Source organism: Rhinolophus sinicus, linkage group LG04 (assembly GCF_036562045.2).
Source record: "Rhinolophus sinicus isolate RSC01 linkage group LG04, ASM3656204v1, whole genome shotgun sequence".
NCBI classification, from domain to species: Eukaryota; Metazoa; Chordata; class Mammalia; order Chiroptera; family Rhinolophidae; genus Rhinolophus; species Rhinolophus sinicus.
The window spans coordinates 157,950,553-157,966,688 of record NC_133754.1 but is presented as its reverse complement, the minus strand read 5'-3'; the positions used below and the strand labels follow the sequence as shown (position 1 = coordinate 157,966,688).

Sequence of the window (16,136 nt, the reverse complement as noted above, 5' to 3'; positions counted from 1 at the left end):
GTTCCCTCTTATATCTGTAACATCTTTTAAAACCATGCATTTAAAATATCAGCCACAGTATCAGAATCTGTCTGTATTTTCTTGGAGCTTAGTCCATGTAAGTGGGAGTGCTTTCCTGTTGAGCTGTCTTTCGGGTAAATGTGAGCATAGCCGAGGCAGAGGCTCTCTGATCAGCTTGGTGTGGAGAGCCTGTACCTTTCCATTTAGAACTTGTAGCTTGAGAGAGAGAGACTGTTGACCTGTCTTGAGCCTCTGAATTGTTTAAGGTAAAGGCTTTGCTGGGCATTAATAAAAGGTATTTGTTTTGCTGAGTGCTGTTTGAAAAGTCCCAACTTCTGTTTAAACTTTCTAGATGAGACGAAGCAGAGAGCTGACCAGACATGTAGATATCCATCACTCAGTAATTAAAATTACTATTTCCCTAATAACTGTTGTGAGTTTTTATGGGGAGATTTCTTTAAGTGGGGTTATACTTGCCAATGAAAACTGTTTCTTTATCTCATTAGCCATGTACCAGTTGGTCTTTTTCTTTTTCACAGGGAGCAAAGAAATGGTGCGAGTGATGCGGAAGAAGGGCATTGAGCATCATCCTAATTTCCGTGCCGTTAAACACGTCCCATTTGACCAGTTTATACAGCTGGTTGCCCACGCTGGTTGTATGATTGGGAACAGCAGCTGTGGGGTACGAGAGGTAGGAGCTTTTGGAACGCCTGTGATCAACCTAGGAACACGGCAGATTGGAAGAGAAACAGGTATTTACCTTTGCTTACATTACAACTGACGGCTTAATACATATATACGAATTATTACAAGGTGTGCACGTATCTTTGCCGGCATCCATTTTTATCAGCGAGTGAGTGAATGAGGTTAATGACTATTGTAGCCTAAAATCCATAAATAGCACACAGTGATTACCAAATTTTTTTAGGGCTCTACTTACATTTTTATTGTCTTTGTAGTATTGGTTAGAGCTAAGAGTTTCTTAGTTAATTGTGGTCTTTGGTGGCTGTGTTTAAGAGAGAACGTGGTTGAATGTGTCATCAGTATGTAAATGCTAGTCTTTCATTTTCTGGGCCCAAGAGTCACTTTAGTCAGTACCTTTAGTCAGTTCTGAGTAAGATACCCCCTTAATAACTGAAGTATAAGGAGGATTATTACAACTGAACTTATCCTGTTATTAGCATTAGTTCAAGTTCTAATACTGTACACATGCAAATATATTTCTGTAGCTAATGGAAAAATACATGTACTTCATAGAGAAAGAATTGGACCAGAACAAGATTAGTTCAAACTCTGCTCTTTTTCCTATTCTTCATAACTGCCACCCAAACTTTCTATTATCTTTTAGACCGTCCCCTTTCATCCCCAAAGTATTACTTTGCTCCCTACTTCACAGAGAAAAATAGAAGCCATCAGATGAAAATTCTTTCAACTTCATTCATTCATTAAGAAATGTTTAATAAGCACCTACTATGTGCTAGGCACTGGGATTCAGCAGCAAAATCATTTAAAAAGGACTGAGCTCTAATGTAACTTCCATTCTAGTGGGACAGGAGATAGATGATAGACTGGAAAAAAAAAAGAAAAGAAAAAAAAAATCAGGATTTCCGTGCACTGTGCAGATGTAATGCAAGATAATATATGTGACGGGCTACATTACATTGGATAAGGGAAGGCCTCTTTTAGGAGATGACACTTAAGCTGAGATCTGAATGACAAGGAATCAGCGGTGTGAGGATCGGGGACAAGCAGAGGGAAAAGCCATTGTGAAGACCCTAAGGTAGGAAGAAGCTTGATGCATTTGAGAAACAGTAGGGTTGGTGTAGTTGCAGAGCAGTGGGCAAGAGGAAGGTGATCCAGATGACGTTAGAGGGAGGCAGCCCGAAGCCAGGGTAGATAGTTGGGAATTTTTTCTAAGTAAGATGAGAAGCCATTTAAAAGAGAGGATGGCACGGTATGACTTGCATTTTGGAACCATCACTCTGGCTGCTGTATGGCGAGTGGAATGTGGGGCGTGAGTGGAAGCAGGGACACTAGTTGAGAAGTTAGTTCAGTGCAGATGAGAGATGACAGTGGCTTGGACTACGTGGTCGTAGTAGAGATGGAGAAAAGTTAGATTTGGGGTTTGTCATAATACTTGCTGCTGGTTGGATGTGAGTAGTGGAAGGAAGGAAGTAATAACTCCTAGATTTTTGAATTGAGACGTGGGGGTACTCTTTCTTGATATGGGGACACTGAGGGAGGAGCAGATTTGGGAGGGGGTGGAATTAAGAATTCTCTAGTGGCCTTGTTAAGTTTGAGGTGACTATTAGGCATCAAAATAGAGATGGCAGGTAAGCAGCTAGATAGTTCTAGGGAGAGTTAGAGTTGAAGAAGCAAATTTGAGAGTAATTGGCATATAGATGGTATTTAACTAGGAAATCAGTTCAGCTGCTGTAACAGAGAGACCCAAAATAATAGTGTCTTAAGTAAATTAGATTTTGTTTCTTACTGGTATGGCAGCTCCAAAGTCCTCAGAGACTCAGCCTTCATCTGTCTTGCTGTCAAGTCCACTTTTATCCACATCAGTTTGCTATCAAGTGTACATGTTAGCCATTGGGAAGTGGGGAAGGAGAAGATGTCCCTTCCTTTAAAAGTGCAGCCTGGAAGTTGCAATATTTCTTCACATATCCAATCAGAACGCAGTCACATGGCCACGTCTAGCTGCAAGGGAAGCTGAAGAACAGACTCTTTAGCTGGGTAGTCAAATGCCCATCTAAAAATTGTTATTAGTACAGAGAAAGGATATTGAGGATAATGGCACACTGCCAAAGATGGTGTTTAAAACCAAGGGACTAAATGAGATCACCCAGGGAAAACACATAAATAGGAAAGAGAATGGAGCCCAGGACCAGTCTCTGGAGCTCTTCAACATTTAGAGTTCTGGTGAGGAGGGAAGGCCCATCAAGGAAGACTGAAAAGAAACTGCCAGTGAGGTCGAAGGAAAACCAGGAGCAGGGTATCATCAAAGCCCAGAAAAAAATGTTTCCAGGAGATGGTGTTCAGTGCTACCTAGAGTTCAAATAAGATGTGAACAGAGAATTGAACACTGGATTTGGCAATGTGGCCTTGTGTCAAAAGCAGTCCCTGCACTTTCTGCCTCCACATTTATATAAGCACATGCTCATCCATCCTTTCCTTCTTACCTTCTTTACATTGCAGGGTGTGAGGTGTGGGGTCTTTTGCCTGTCCACTGCTCAGCCTTCTAGAATATGTTCTAAATCACCCCTCCTGCCTTCTCAGGGACCTATCAGTCATCCTTTCTCTTCCATGTATTTTTAGCTTCCTTATCATTTAAACATGCCTATATCTTAAAATCAAAACAATACAAAACAACGCCTTCCTTGACCCACACCTCTTTCCAGCTACCACACTTCTGCTCTTCTCCTCTCAGCCAAGTCTATTGAAAAACATGGCAAGTTCACTGTACTGACTCCTTCACGTTGGTCAGAAAATATATGGAGAGAAAGTGACTGCCTGAACAGCTGACTGGCTAATTGACTAACTGACCAACTTGGCCTAATCAGTTGATCGAACAACCGGCTGAGTAGATGGAAGGGAGGGCAGATTGGAAGAAAATACTAGACTAGATGAGTGACAAGTGGGTACTAGATTAATTTACTTCATTTATTTCAGCAAACATACAAAAACTTGATTTATTCTCTTTGGGAATAAAGGACCCTAGTGCTCTTAAGTATTTCATATCTTGCTGAGAGTGCTTTAAGAGGTGTAAAGTAGAAAAGTTGGCATTTCTCTAAAAGAAGACAACTTACTTGAAGTCCTCCAGGTTTCAGGACTAACAATGAGCATGACACACTGCTAAATTTCTTTATTTTTTGGGTATTCCCACTTCTGAATCATTGCACTGTGTCACTGCATTTACCTAGGGGAGAATGTCCTTCATGTCCGGGATGCTGATACCCAAGACAAAATATTGCAAGCGCTGCACCTTCAGTTTGGTAAACAGTACCCTTGGTGAGTATATGCCCTCTTGTTTAAAAAAGTGATTTAAAAGGGGAGATGCCTCGGGCACCATTTTCAAGCTGAGATCACTGTTTAATCATCCCAGCAGAGCTCTCATTCTCCATCACCAGGAGTCCCTAGCTGCTGGTAAGACAGAGCTTGCTAATATACCCCCTATTACTGGACCAAGGGTTCCGATGGAGAAAATTTTATTTATTTGTCTCAGTTAATTAACAGAGCCCTTCTTCTAGGAAATACTTCTTTAGCCTACTTTGAATTTCCATAAGTATTAGAAAGTAATGTAATTGATTTTCTTTGAAAATAGTCTAGTTCAGTATTTTAGACTGTCCTCCTTTGTATTTCAAATTAATGATATTTTCCCGTATTTGTTTTTTCCTGAAAATAACTTCCCCCCCACAAATGTAAAGATAAAAACTAAAAACAAAACCAAAAAAAAGAATTCATTGTCTCAAACTATGCTATATTTTGAAATTAGCTTACCAAAGATAATTTTTCTTTGATGATATAGCCATTTTTTAATGGTATCTCAGGCTGGAAATAGTTATATTTCAATCAATAGTGGAATTAGACATTGCATTGGTGATACCAAGCTACTTAGTTACTATGTTGCTGAAGAGATGCAGATGTTGTGTTTTTAAAAGGAAGAAGTCCAAACTATTACCTCCAGTCTCCGATTCTAGTACTACCATGTCCTCAGTGTTATTTCATGTAGGAGAAAAGCATTGAATTTAATTGACTTTTTGGATATTGCAGTTCAAAGATATATGGGGATGGAAATGCTGTTCCAAGGATTTTGAAGTTTCTCAAATCTATCGATCTTCAAGAACCACTACAAAAGAAATTCTGCTTTCCTCCTGTGAAGGAGAATATCTCTCAAGACATTGACCATATTCTTGAAACTCTGAGTGCCTTGGCTGTTGATCTTGGTGGGACGAACCTCCGAGTTGCAATCGTCAGCATGAAGGTAAAGGAACTCCTCAGGTGTTCACTTTGTATCTCATATCAGTAACTGATTTTTTGAAAGTATGGGAGGAAGGTGAAACTAGAAACATTCTCGTATGCTTCTTAGTTTAGACCAGTGAGGACGGATTTTGTGTTTTTCTCTTGTAGGGTGAAATAATTAAGAAGTACACTCAGTTCAATCCTAAAACCTATGAAGAGAGGATTAATTTAATCCTACAGATGTGTGTAGAAGCTGCAGCAGAAGCTGTAAAACTGAACTGCAGAATTTTGGGAGTAGGTAAGATTGGGAATCACATAGCCAAGAAATGTTCATCTTAATGTGCAAAATTTACTGAGTTCTGATGCATGACTGAGCCCTGTGTGTAGATGGCTCTAGGTCCTGTCTGTGGGCCCTAAGCAGTGGGTCTTCCCAGGACACCACAGGCATTATGGGAGAAGCTGATGGCACTGTAAATCTGGGAGCTCCGCATTTAGCTCAGAACTGCTTGACATGTCCTTGCAGTCTTGGTAATGTTTGTTTTTGGAGATCTTGGGTGAATTCATTTGTGTTCCAAGCCCAGACAGTTGGGACACTTAATTGTTAATTAGAATTATTTTCCTTGTGTTTGTGGGGGAGCTCAGGTATATCCACAGGTGGCCGTGTAAATCCTCGGGAAGGAATTGTGCTGCATTCAACCAAACTGATTCAAGAATGGAACTCTGTGGACCTCAGGACCCCCCTATCTGACACTTTGCATCTCCCCGTGTGGGTAGACAATGATGGCAACTGTGCCGCCATGGCGGAAAGGAAATTTGGCCAAGGCAAGGGCCTGGAAAACTTTGTGACACTTATCACAGGCACAGGTAAGAGGAATAAGAGAAGGCTGCTTCAGGAACTAGAGTTTGTGCTGGGACACACACACCTCTAATACTCAGCCAGGCAGTTTACAACTCTGCTTTAGCCTGTTGAGTGGAGCTTGAAGGTGAGCCACACGTGAGAGCAGAGGGTCTGCTCAGGTCTTTTCTGAGCATGTGCCTGGCACTGAGCATGCGTGTGGCCTTTTAAATTCTCAGGAACTTGTTAGAGCTATGCAAAGCCCTTATTCCCCAAAGCTTCTCTTTCCCCAACTCTTCCTCCCAGTCCTTTTGGTTAGTATATTGTTTGCCCCAACCGTTATCAGTTGCCCTAAGCAGCAGACTAATAAATATATTTTGCCTTGAAATGTTTTTGATAAATGCCCCCTGAGCCCTGGGAGTCTTCTGAGTTAGGTGAGATAAAGGCAAGCCCTTTGAGCTGGCCGTCCAGGATCCACTGAGCTGGTCAAAACAAAGCACCACATTTCTTTGAGATAAGTCGTTTAGCTCCCTCCAGTACTGCCATCTGTACTGGGAATGTGAGTTGTCTTTCAAGGCCCTGCCAATTTATTGGGGGAACGGGGGGTAATAGGACCAGAAAAAGCCATAAAGCTCTCTTACTAATATTCAGTTATTTTCTCTTAAGCATACCTCTGGTTGTTGCAAACTTTTGGTTTCCAGAGTTCCAAAAAAGTTGATTCTGACAGTTTTTGCCAGCTTATTCATTGCTTTAGTGGAAGGATGGACTTTTGGAGTTCCCTACTCTGCCCTTTCTGCTGATGTTCCAATTTATTGTTTGTTTGTTGTTTTAATTAAAGTTTATTGGGGTGACAATGGTTAGTAAAGTTACATAGATTTCAGGTGTACAATTCTGTATTACATGATCTGTAAATCCCATTGTGTGATCACCACCCAGAGTCAGTTCTCTTTCCATCACCATATATTGGACCAATTTGTTTTTTAAATAAGGAAATAAACTCAGTAAGTGGTCAAGCCAGCATTTGATCCCAGATACGTCTAACTTCAAAACTTGTGTGCTCTTAAACTTGACGTTATACTACCTCCCCTTGAAGCTCACGCACTTCTTAAGACACACACAGTTTTAGCAAGTTTGGCTGTCTTGTGTAGCTCAGAGTAGTTCATAAGCTGCAAAGTAGAGGGGTGGTGGTTGAGTAGGTGCCATAAGAAGTAATAGATGGCAGGACAACTCTAAAAAGCAGAGCCTTCTAAGGTGACAGAACGCCCTTTGCTCCTTAGCAACTCCTGAACTCCATAACAAGACAGTCACTGATTTCACAATTACTGAAGCATAGAGTTTTAGACATGATGGCATTAAGAAGAGGCAAAATCATATTTCATATTCTCTGTTTAAGAATGCAGGTGGCGTATAATAATACCACCTTCGAAAGATTGCCTGACCCTAAAGCAGAGTCTTAGACAAGATTTAGATGTGCGTATTTTATTTTGGAGGTGATCCTGAGAAGCAGGAGTGAGGGAATGGGAAGTGTAGAATAGAACAGAGTAGAAGAGCCGTCAGAGGATACGTTACGAACCTGTCTGAGGGCAGTGGGGGCTGAGATCGACCAGCACCTCCCAGGAAGCCTGCAGAAAGCCATCCAGAATTGTGCACTTGGATCTGCTGGCTGCCGTCCTGCCTTGGTTGAGGGTTGCCGCGGGCACTGTGCGTGTGTGACTAAGCGTTTGCATCAGTGGTGAACGCCTTGGTGAGAACAGTGGGCAGTGTGTGCTTGAGGTGTGTACTGTTGTCACCAGGTGAGTCTGAACTGTCTGCTACAGCTGTGGTGGGAACCACAGTGAGCCAAGCAGATGTGGGTATCAGAGATCTGCTAACATTATTTCCATCCAAAATGATTCCAAAAAAGTTTAGGTACTCAGTGAGTTTCAGCTCTCTAGGAAAGGGGCATCATATAGAACCTCGCATTGCAAAGCTTCGCTAAACAGCTGAGGCTTTGCCATGTCTGTTTTCTGTTTCAAGCGAAGAGCCACCTCAATGATCGTTGTCTCTCACCCTAGGAATTGGCGGGGGAATCATCCATCAGCATGAACTGGTCCATGGAAGCTCCTTCTGTGCTGCAGAACTTGGCCATCTCATTGTGTCTCTGGATGGGCCTGACTGTTCCTGTGGAAGTCACGGATGTATTGAAGCATATGCCTCTGGGATGGCCTTGCAGAGGGAAGCAAAAAAGCTACATGATGGTTGGTTTCTTTCCCCTGAGGAATTAAATAGCCAAATGGTAGACAAGTACTTTAAAGTAGATATTCCAAAAAGAGCTGAACACTAAAGCCGGAACTTTTAACCTTTTCACTCCTTAGAGGAAAAGTGGGGCTCAAACATACTGAAGCTCTCAAGTCTTCTTGGTCCTGACCCACATAACACTCTTCCTCTCCAGTGGTGGGGGCGGGGGGGAAGGGGTCCTCTCGAGCTCCAGGATAGCAGGGAAGATTTCTTTCCTTTTTGTTTTCTCAGCCCCTAGCACAGTGTGGGTATTTAATACACATTTTAATGAAGAATTAAATGGATGAATGTATTACAGTTTTTGAACTCTGAAAGGTCTATTGGAATTAAAGCTGTTTCTGGACATGTTATAAAAGTTAGGATGGTTTCTAGTCTAATGCATGAGGGAGTCCTTTAATATAGTGTGTCAAGTGCAGATGGCCAAGAATATAGCTGCCTGTAAGGGCACCGGGGGGTTCCCTCCCCACCTGGGGGGTGGAGGGTCGCGAGTCAGAGGTAGTGAGGCAAGTTTGGATGAGAAAGGGAACCCTTCCAAGCATGTAAAACAGTGGTGTTGGTGCATAAAGGGCTAGGCAGAGTATAGCGGAGCAAGAGGTAAGCCAGAACCTGCAGGAATTTAGGAATCTAAGAGGAGGAACAGGTTTTGGGGGAAGGTGACGGTTGGGACATTCAGGTGGGAATGCATAGAAGGCAAATAGCTACAGGGGTCTGATATGCAGGAGAGATGACTAGACTGGAAGGAGGGATTTGGGAATCGGCAGCATTGAGCTGGTGGTTAAAACCTATGATTAAGACTGGGAATGAGACACGAGTGAAAAATGGAATCCAGCAAAACATGAGCATTTGAGGGCAGGGAGGAAAACCAGGAAAAGGCAGTCACAGAAGCCAAAAAGGGCTTCTGTGTTTCAGTACAGTAGTCGGCAGTGTCAAGTACTTACTGCTTATGAGTAAGAGAAACTCAGAAAAGGTCACTGGCTTTGGCCATGAGGACATCATTTGAAGCCCTGAAACTGTTTTTCAACTTCGTTTTTATTACCCCCCCACAAGGAGCCTGTTGAGATGTTTTTTCCTAATCTCACCCCATGAAACTTGAATACCACAGATAGGTTGTTTATCTGTTTATGATTATATACTGTCTGTACAGAAAGAGTAAGACTGTTTTGCTCCCTTGGGGGCAAATGCATGTCTCGAAGTTCAGTTCAGTGGGGGGGGGGGGGGGGGCGCAGAAGACTGACTACACTGAGTAGAGGGCAGAAGTGCTTTGAGGACATGGACTTTGTGAGCATGTGATGATGGAAAGAGACAGTGGGAATGGAAGCAGAGGTGGAGAATGCGCGAGAGAAGGACTGGTCCCTACAGTAAGAGGGGGGAAGAGATGGGTACAAAGCCCAGGCACAGGGCGCAAAAGGAGCGAAGTGCATATACCGACGGGTTCCTAGGTGGGGGCCGCCAAGTAGGAGAACTCCTGCCTGGTGCTGTGCTTTATCTGAGCGGGCAGAAATACGGAAATCTCTTGGTCGTGGGGGGTGGGAGGGCAGGGTTTGAGGAGGTGAAGGCTCAGCAGAAGAGTAATGAGCAGGGATGGAAGAGGGCAGCTGTGAGGGCCTCCCAAAGGTCGGAGAGCCTGGTTGGTGTGTGGGTAGCAGTCTGCACGATTCGGATTTTCTCCCATCAGAGCCCAAGTATAATAGAGAAGGAGGCAGCTCGACCTGGGTTGGTGACCCGCAAAGTGAGGGTCAGAAAGACAAGGATGATAGATAACAACAGAAATACCTACTGTTTGGTTAGTATTTACTCTGGCCCGCGCTTAACTACATCCTTTATGGCCGTTATCTCACGTAAGCCCTAAAATAGTCCTGCTTGGGTGGGGTTTCTGTATTACTCCAGCCTTACAGAGAACAGCACACATGGAGGTGGCGTGATGTGGACAGGGTGTGCGGCCAGTAATGGCCGAGCTGGCAGCTGAGCCCAGGTCTGTGTCTGCCCCTCAGTGCTGTGCCTCCCGGCCCGAGAATGAGGCACTGGCAACAATGCCAGGTTGCATCTGGGTTGCTTAAGGAAGGAGATGAATGCTGACAGAGGAGTCAGATAATTCAAGGACTCTGCCTCATATGGAAGTGAGAAGTGAGGGAGTAAGAGCGGTGGGTAGGAGGCTCCGGGCAGAGTTGAGGCTTGTTCCAGGCAGGGAAGTCCTGGGTGATGGAGAACCAGCAGCAAAGGCCTCTGGGGGATGTATGTGGATATCTGTAAATGATGAAAAGCTTTGCCACTGTGGAAAGAAAACAGTCTTCCCACTTGGGGGCTTGCTGCCCACCGGCAGTGGTAAACACTGGCCTCGCCACAGCGCTGCCACCGCTCAGTAATGACTGCTTCTCCTTCTCATCTCTGTGCCAACAGAAGACCTGCTCTTGGTGGAAGGCATGTCGGTGCCTAAGGATGAAGCCGTGGGTGCCCTCCATCTCATCCAAGCTGCGAAACTCGGCAATGCCAAGGCCCAGAGCATCCTGCGGACAGGTGAGTGTGGGCGCCTGGCAGCTCTGCCGCAGGACCAGGCCCTCGGCGCCCAGGGCTCCCGCACACCACGCTGCCCTCAGGACCAGCGCTGGCTGTTTAGAGGTATCTTTCCGGCTTACTGAGAGCGCAAAAAGGAACTGTTTTCAAGGTACTTGGCAGCACTGCCTTCTTAAACAGGTTTTTTTGTTTAATTTTACAAGTATGAAGAAACTATGACTTCATTTTCTAGGAAACTTCGAGAAATACAGGAGAGTAAGAAAGTGTCCCTCTGAGTTTTACTGCTCAGAGATAGCAACCAGTAACATTTCCTTCCAGTCTTTCTATTTTTTACATAGTTGAGATCATGTAGTACACAAATTTATACCCAGCTCTTTTCATTTCAAAGTATCCCATGATCATTTTCTCATACTAAGAATAAATCGTGAACAGTTTTAAAGGTACGGCTTCCTGTCACGTAGTGTGAACGTACTACCTGCTCCTGGTTGCTGGCTCTTTTCTACCTTCCTCTTGGGCGTCTGTGATTTGGCTCTCCCACCGAAACTTCCTGTTTGTTTTCCCGTAGCTGGAACGGCGCTGGGTCTTGGGGTTGTGAACATCCTCCATACTATGAATCCTTCCCTTGTGATCCTCTCTGGAGTCCTGGCCAGTCACTATATCCACACGGTCAAAGACGTCATCCGCCAGCAGGCTTTGTCCTCAGTGCAGGACGTGGACGTGGTGGTTTCGGATTTGGTGGACCCTGCCCTGCTGGGTGCTGCCAGCATGGTCCTGGACTACACGACTCGCAGGATCTACTAGGCCTCCCAGGAGTGGGCACGGCCCGAGCGAGCGCTCCTTCAAGGAATCAGGTTGTCTTTTAGACGAGTATTTTTTTTTACAGGACTTTATTGGGGAACAGTGTGTACTTCAGGACTTTTTTCCAAGTCAAGTTGTTGTCCTTTCAATCTTAGTTGTGGAGGGTTTTGTTCAGCTTCAAGTTGTTGTTTCAGTCTTAGTTGTGCAGGGCGCAGCTCAGCTCCAGGTCCAGTTGCCGTTTTCTCGTTGCAGGGGGCACAGCCCACCATCCCTTGCGGGAGTCCAACCGGCAACCTTGTGGTTGAAAGGACATGCTCCAACCAACTGAGCCATCCAGGAGCTCAGCGGCAGCTCAGCTCAAGGTGCCATGTTCAATCTTAGTTGCAGGGGGCGCTGCCCACCATCCCTTGTGGGAGTCGAGGAATTGAACTGGCAACCTTGTGGTTGAGACCCCACGCTCCAACCAACAACTGAGCCATCCGGGAGGCAGCTCAGCTCAAGGTGCTGTGTTCAATCTTAGTTGCAGGGGGCAGAGCCCACCATCCCTTGCGGGACTTGAGGAATTGAACTGGCAACCTTGTGGTTGAGAGTCCACTGGCCCAACGAGTATTTCTTAAAAAGCAAATTTGGTATTTCAATTTGGTTTTGGCAGGTGACATTGGCAGAGAAGATTTTGCTTTTAGTCTCCTCTTCCCAAGTCACTTTTCCCAACCCCCATTTTTGTAGATCCTCTTTCTTGGGTCACTTCAGCTCAAACCCTGAGTACCAGTCAGTTTTTTGTGCCAAGAAGCTACACTAGAAGAGGAAGCCGTAGGCCTCTGCTTTCTAGATGCACCACTCAGACTGGCAGGTATTGCTTGGGACGTGACCTTGATACTAGAGTTTGGATTTTTAATCCTTCCTCCTCTGACCCTAAACTTAGTTTGCAGAAAGGGATCCAGTCAGGGGATAGAAGGAAATCTCACTAGGAAAGGCTTCAGTAAATTCTTTTTAAAACAGCTATATTGAGGCATTTTTTAAAGTACACAAATTGATAAGCTTCAATATATGTATTTACCCATGAAACTACTACCACAATCGTGATACTGGACGTATCTGTGACCCACAAAAGTTAGTCATTACTCTCTCAGAACCTCGAGCAACTTTAGACCAGGGATCTGATGACAGTGGCCTTAATGACCTGGTCCTTATCTTCTTAAGGACAGCTCAGAAGCCACTAGGACTTACAGCCTCTGAAAGGAGACTAACCATCCCAAAAGGATCTTTGCTCCTGACCAGCAGACACCTCTCCCTCAGTAACTTTTCACACTATGTTGAATACGACCCTGGAGTGTCTGTGAAGGCAGTGTTTGTGTCATACCTAGAACCCACATCTGTGAATCTAGATTTCAGCTAAATAAGATTCCATGCTTTCATTCCTGTCAAGGTACAAAGGCCAAGATTCTTGCTGTCAATTACAACCTGGAAGAAATACCAATAGCCACCATTTATTAAGTGCCTACTGTGTGTCAGGCTCCAAACTAGGTGCCTCATATACATTATTCTAACGTCTCATAAACTGTGACATAGATGTTTTAATTCCCATTTTATAGAACCCCAAACTACGCCTTAGTGTATAAGCATACCTAAAGCTATGTGGCTAGTGTCTTAGAGACAGGGTTTGATCCCAGGTCCCTCTGTGCTTTTTCTGTTAAGCCATATAACCTCTCATATCCAAAACGTTCAAAATGCAAATATAGTCTAATTTACTGTAGGTTACCAAAAGCTTTAATAAGAATATTTCGTTAGTAATGACTTGATTTAATCAAATATTCCTCTATGCTATGTAAATTTTGCTGGTACAGTATTTGGACTAGTGATAGGTTTTATGGGTACTTTCGGACGATCTAAAAAAGCGTATGAATACATTTCCCAGACTTTTATTATTTTAGGAAAACATGAAGGTTTCTACAATATATTGTTTCGGTAGAAGCATATAAAATAAAATGAAGGAATCGGCTAATTCCTTCCTGGTGGGTTAATGTGAAAAGATAGGTTGTCTGATGCCTAGAACTCGACCACGTGGTCGTTACTGTTGAAACATTCCACAGTGATTCCTGGGATGGAAGTTAGTTTGCTCAGCCATCAGTGTCTGGGGCAAGATGCTATACTTTGACGGGGCATCAATTGTTCCTTGGTGAAATCTCTAACCACTTTATACACCAGACAATTGCATTGCTACCTAAATATATGAAGGATGGTACTAAATCTAAAACTAAATCATAGTTTTTTTTTAACTCGTAGGCTAATATATTCTATATAGTACATATACTTATTTACATCTTAATTTATTTTAATGTAAATATTTTTGTCAATATTGTTCTGAGCCAAATTCTAAAGAAACAAATAAATATGTTTCCTTGTGGAAATCCTAACACTTTTGTATTTTGTTTTCTTCTTAATTAACTCACTAGCTAAAAGCATTTCCCTTCCCAGGATAGATTGATATTGTTGCATTGCTTACTTTTTGAAGGTCCTATAACTTCTTTAAGGCATCTAATATAGATTTCTTAACCAAAAGGAAAAAAATGATAATAAAAAGCATTGTTATGTAAATAGTTTTAAAATGTATTGTGAAATGATCCCAATAAATCTAGTTAACATCTGTCACCACACAGTTACACAATTTTCTTGTGATGAGAACTTAAGATCTACTCTCTCAGCAACTTTCAAATATGTGATATAGTAGTAACTATACTTGTCATGCTGTACATTACATCCCAATGACTTAGTTATTTTATAGCTGGAAGTCTTAGTTATTTTATAGCTTTAAGTTTGTACCCTTTGGCTTTCTTCACCCATTTCTTTTTTTGTTTTTTAAAGATTTTATTGGGGAAGGGGAACAGGACTTTATTGGGGAACAGTGTGTTTTTCCCAGGACTCATCAGCCCCCATCCAAGTCGTTGTCCTTTCGATCTTAGTTGTGGAGAGCGCGCTACAGGCAACTTTGTGGTTGAGAGCCCACGCTCCAGCCAACTGAGCCATCCGGCCGCCTCTCTGGAAGCTCAGCGGCAGCTCATTGTCTTCAGTCTAGTTTTCGAGGGCGCAGCTTGCTGGCCCATGTGGGAATTGAACCTGCAACCCTGTTGCCCAGAGCTCACGCTCTAACCAAGCCACCTGTCCGCCCCCTTCTTCACCCATTTCACCCACTCCTTACCCCTCACCTCTGGCAACCACCAATCTGTCCTCCAGGAGGTTTTTGGGTTTTTTTTAAAAGATTCCATATGTGAGGTCAAACGGTATTTTCCTTTCTCGTATTTCACTTAGCATAATGCCTTCAAGGTCCATCCATGTTGTCGCAGATGGCAAGATTTCATTCTTTACGGAGGAATAATATTCATATACACACACACACTCCGCCTACAATTTATCTATTCTCGATAGACACTTAGGTTGTTTCCATTATCTTGGCTATTGTAAATAATGATACAATGAACACGGGTGCAGATATATTTTCTAGTTAGTGTTTCTGTTTTCTTCAGATAAATACCCAGGAGTGGAATTGCTGGGTCTTATGATAGTTCTATTTTTATTTTTTCCGTACTGTTTTCCACTGTGGTTGCACCAATTTACAATCCCACCAACAGTGCACGAGGGTTTCCCTTTCTCCACATCCTTACCAGTACGTTATCTCTTGTCTTTTTGGTAACAGCCATTCTGTGTGAGGTATCTCATTGCAGTTTCATGGGCATTTCCCTGATAACTAGTGACGTTGAGCATCAATAATGTACCTGGTGCCTGTCTGTTTGTTTTCTTTGGAAAAAATGTCTATTCAGATCCTCTGCCCATTTTTTAATGATTGTTTTGTTTTGTTTTTCTATTGAGTTGTATGAGTTCTTTATATTATTTTGGATATTAACTCCTTATCAGATACATGATTTGCAAATATTTTCTCTCGTTCAGGAGGGTGTCTTTTCATTTTGTTGATGGTTTCCTTTGCTGTGTGGAAGCGTTTACATTTGATGCAGTCCCACTTGTTTAGTTGTGCTTTTGTGGCCTTTGCTTTTGGTGTCAAATCCAAAAAATCATTGCCAAGACCAATGTCAAGCAGCTTGCTGCCTGTTTTCTAGGAATTTTTCTGTAGTTTCAGGTCTTACATTCATTCATCCATTTTGAGTTAATTTTTGCGTATGGTGTTAAGATTGTGGTCTGGTTTTCCCAACATGATTTACTGAAGAGACTGTCTTTCCTCAATTGCGTATTCTTGGCTCTTTTGTCATAAATTAATTGATCATGTTTGTGTGGGTTTATTTCTGGGTAATCTGTTCTGTTCTATTGATGTGTCTGTTTCTATGCCAATACCACAGTTTTGATTACCATAGCTTTGTCTAATAGTTTGAAATCAGGGAGTGTGATATCTCCAGCTTTGTTCTCTCTCAGGACTGCTTTGGCTATTCAGGCCTTTTGTGGTTCCATATAAATTTTAGAATTGCTATATTTCCATGAAAAATGCCATTGGAATTTTGATAGAGATTGCACTGAATCTGTAGAACGCTTTGGGTCGTATGGACATTTTAACAATATTAATTCTTCCAGTCCATGAGTACAGAATATCTTTCCATTTATTTACGTCCTCTTTGGTTTCACCAATGTCTGATAGTTTTCAGTGTACAGGTTTTTTACCTCCTTGGTTAAATTTATTCCTAGGTATTTTATTCTTTTTGAGGCAGTTGTAAATGGGATTGTTTTCTTAACTTTTCTTTCTGATAAG

At 42.9% G+C, this 16,136-nt stretch overlaps 1 protein-coding gene across 3 annotated transcripts in view; it reads left to right on the top strand.

The window, feature by feature from the left end:
- GNE (glucosamine (UDP-N-acetyl)-2-epimerase/N-acetylmannosamine kinase) overlaps positions 1–13,800 on the top strand; it is a 38,376-nt gene extending 24,576 nt beyond the window's left edge. For all 3 annotated transcript variants that reach the window (XM_074330707.1, XM_019729094.2, XM_074330708.1), the window contains exons 5-12: positions 540–752; positions 3,927–4,014; positions 4,777–4,987; positions 5,134–5,263; positions 5,608–5,829; positions 7,855–8,037; positions 10,475–10,591; positions 11,154–13,800. In XM_074330707.1, coding sequence (XP_074186808.1) covers positions 540–752; positions 3,927–4,014; positions 4,777–4,987; positions 5,134–5,263; positions 5,608–5,829; positions 7,855–8,037; positions 10,475–10,591; positions 11,154–11,389 — 1,400 coding nt within the window. In that variant the 3' untranslated portion in view covers positions 11,390–13,800. The remainder of the gene's footprint in view (positions 1–539; positions 753–3,926; positions 4,015–4,776; positions 4,988–5,133; positions 5,264–5,607; positions 5,830–7,854; positions 8,038–10,474; positions 10,592–11,153) is intronic.
- Positions 13,801–16,136: the final 2,336 nt, after the last annotated feature.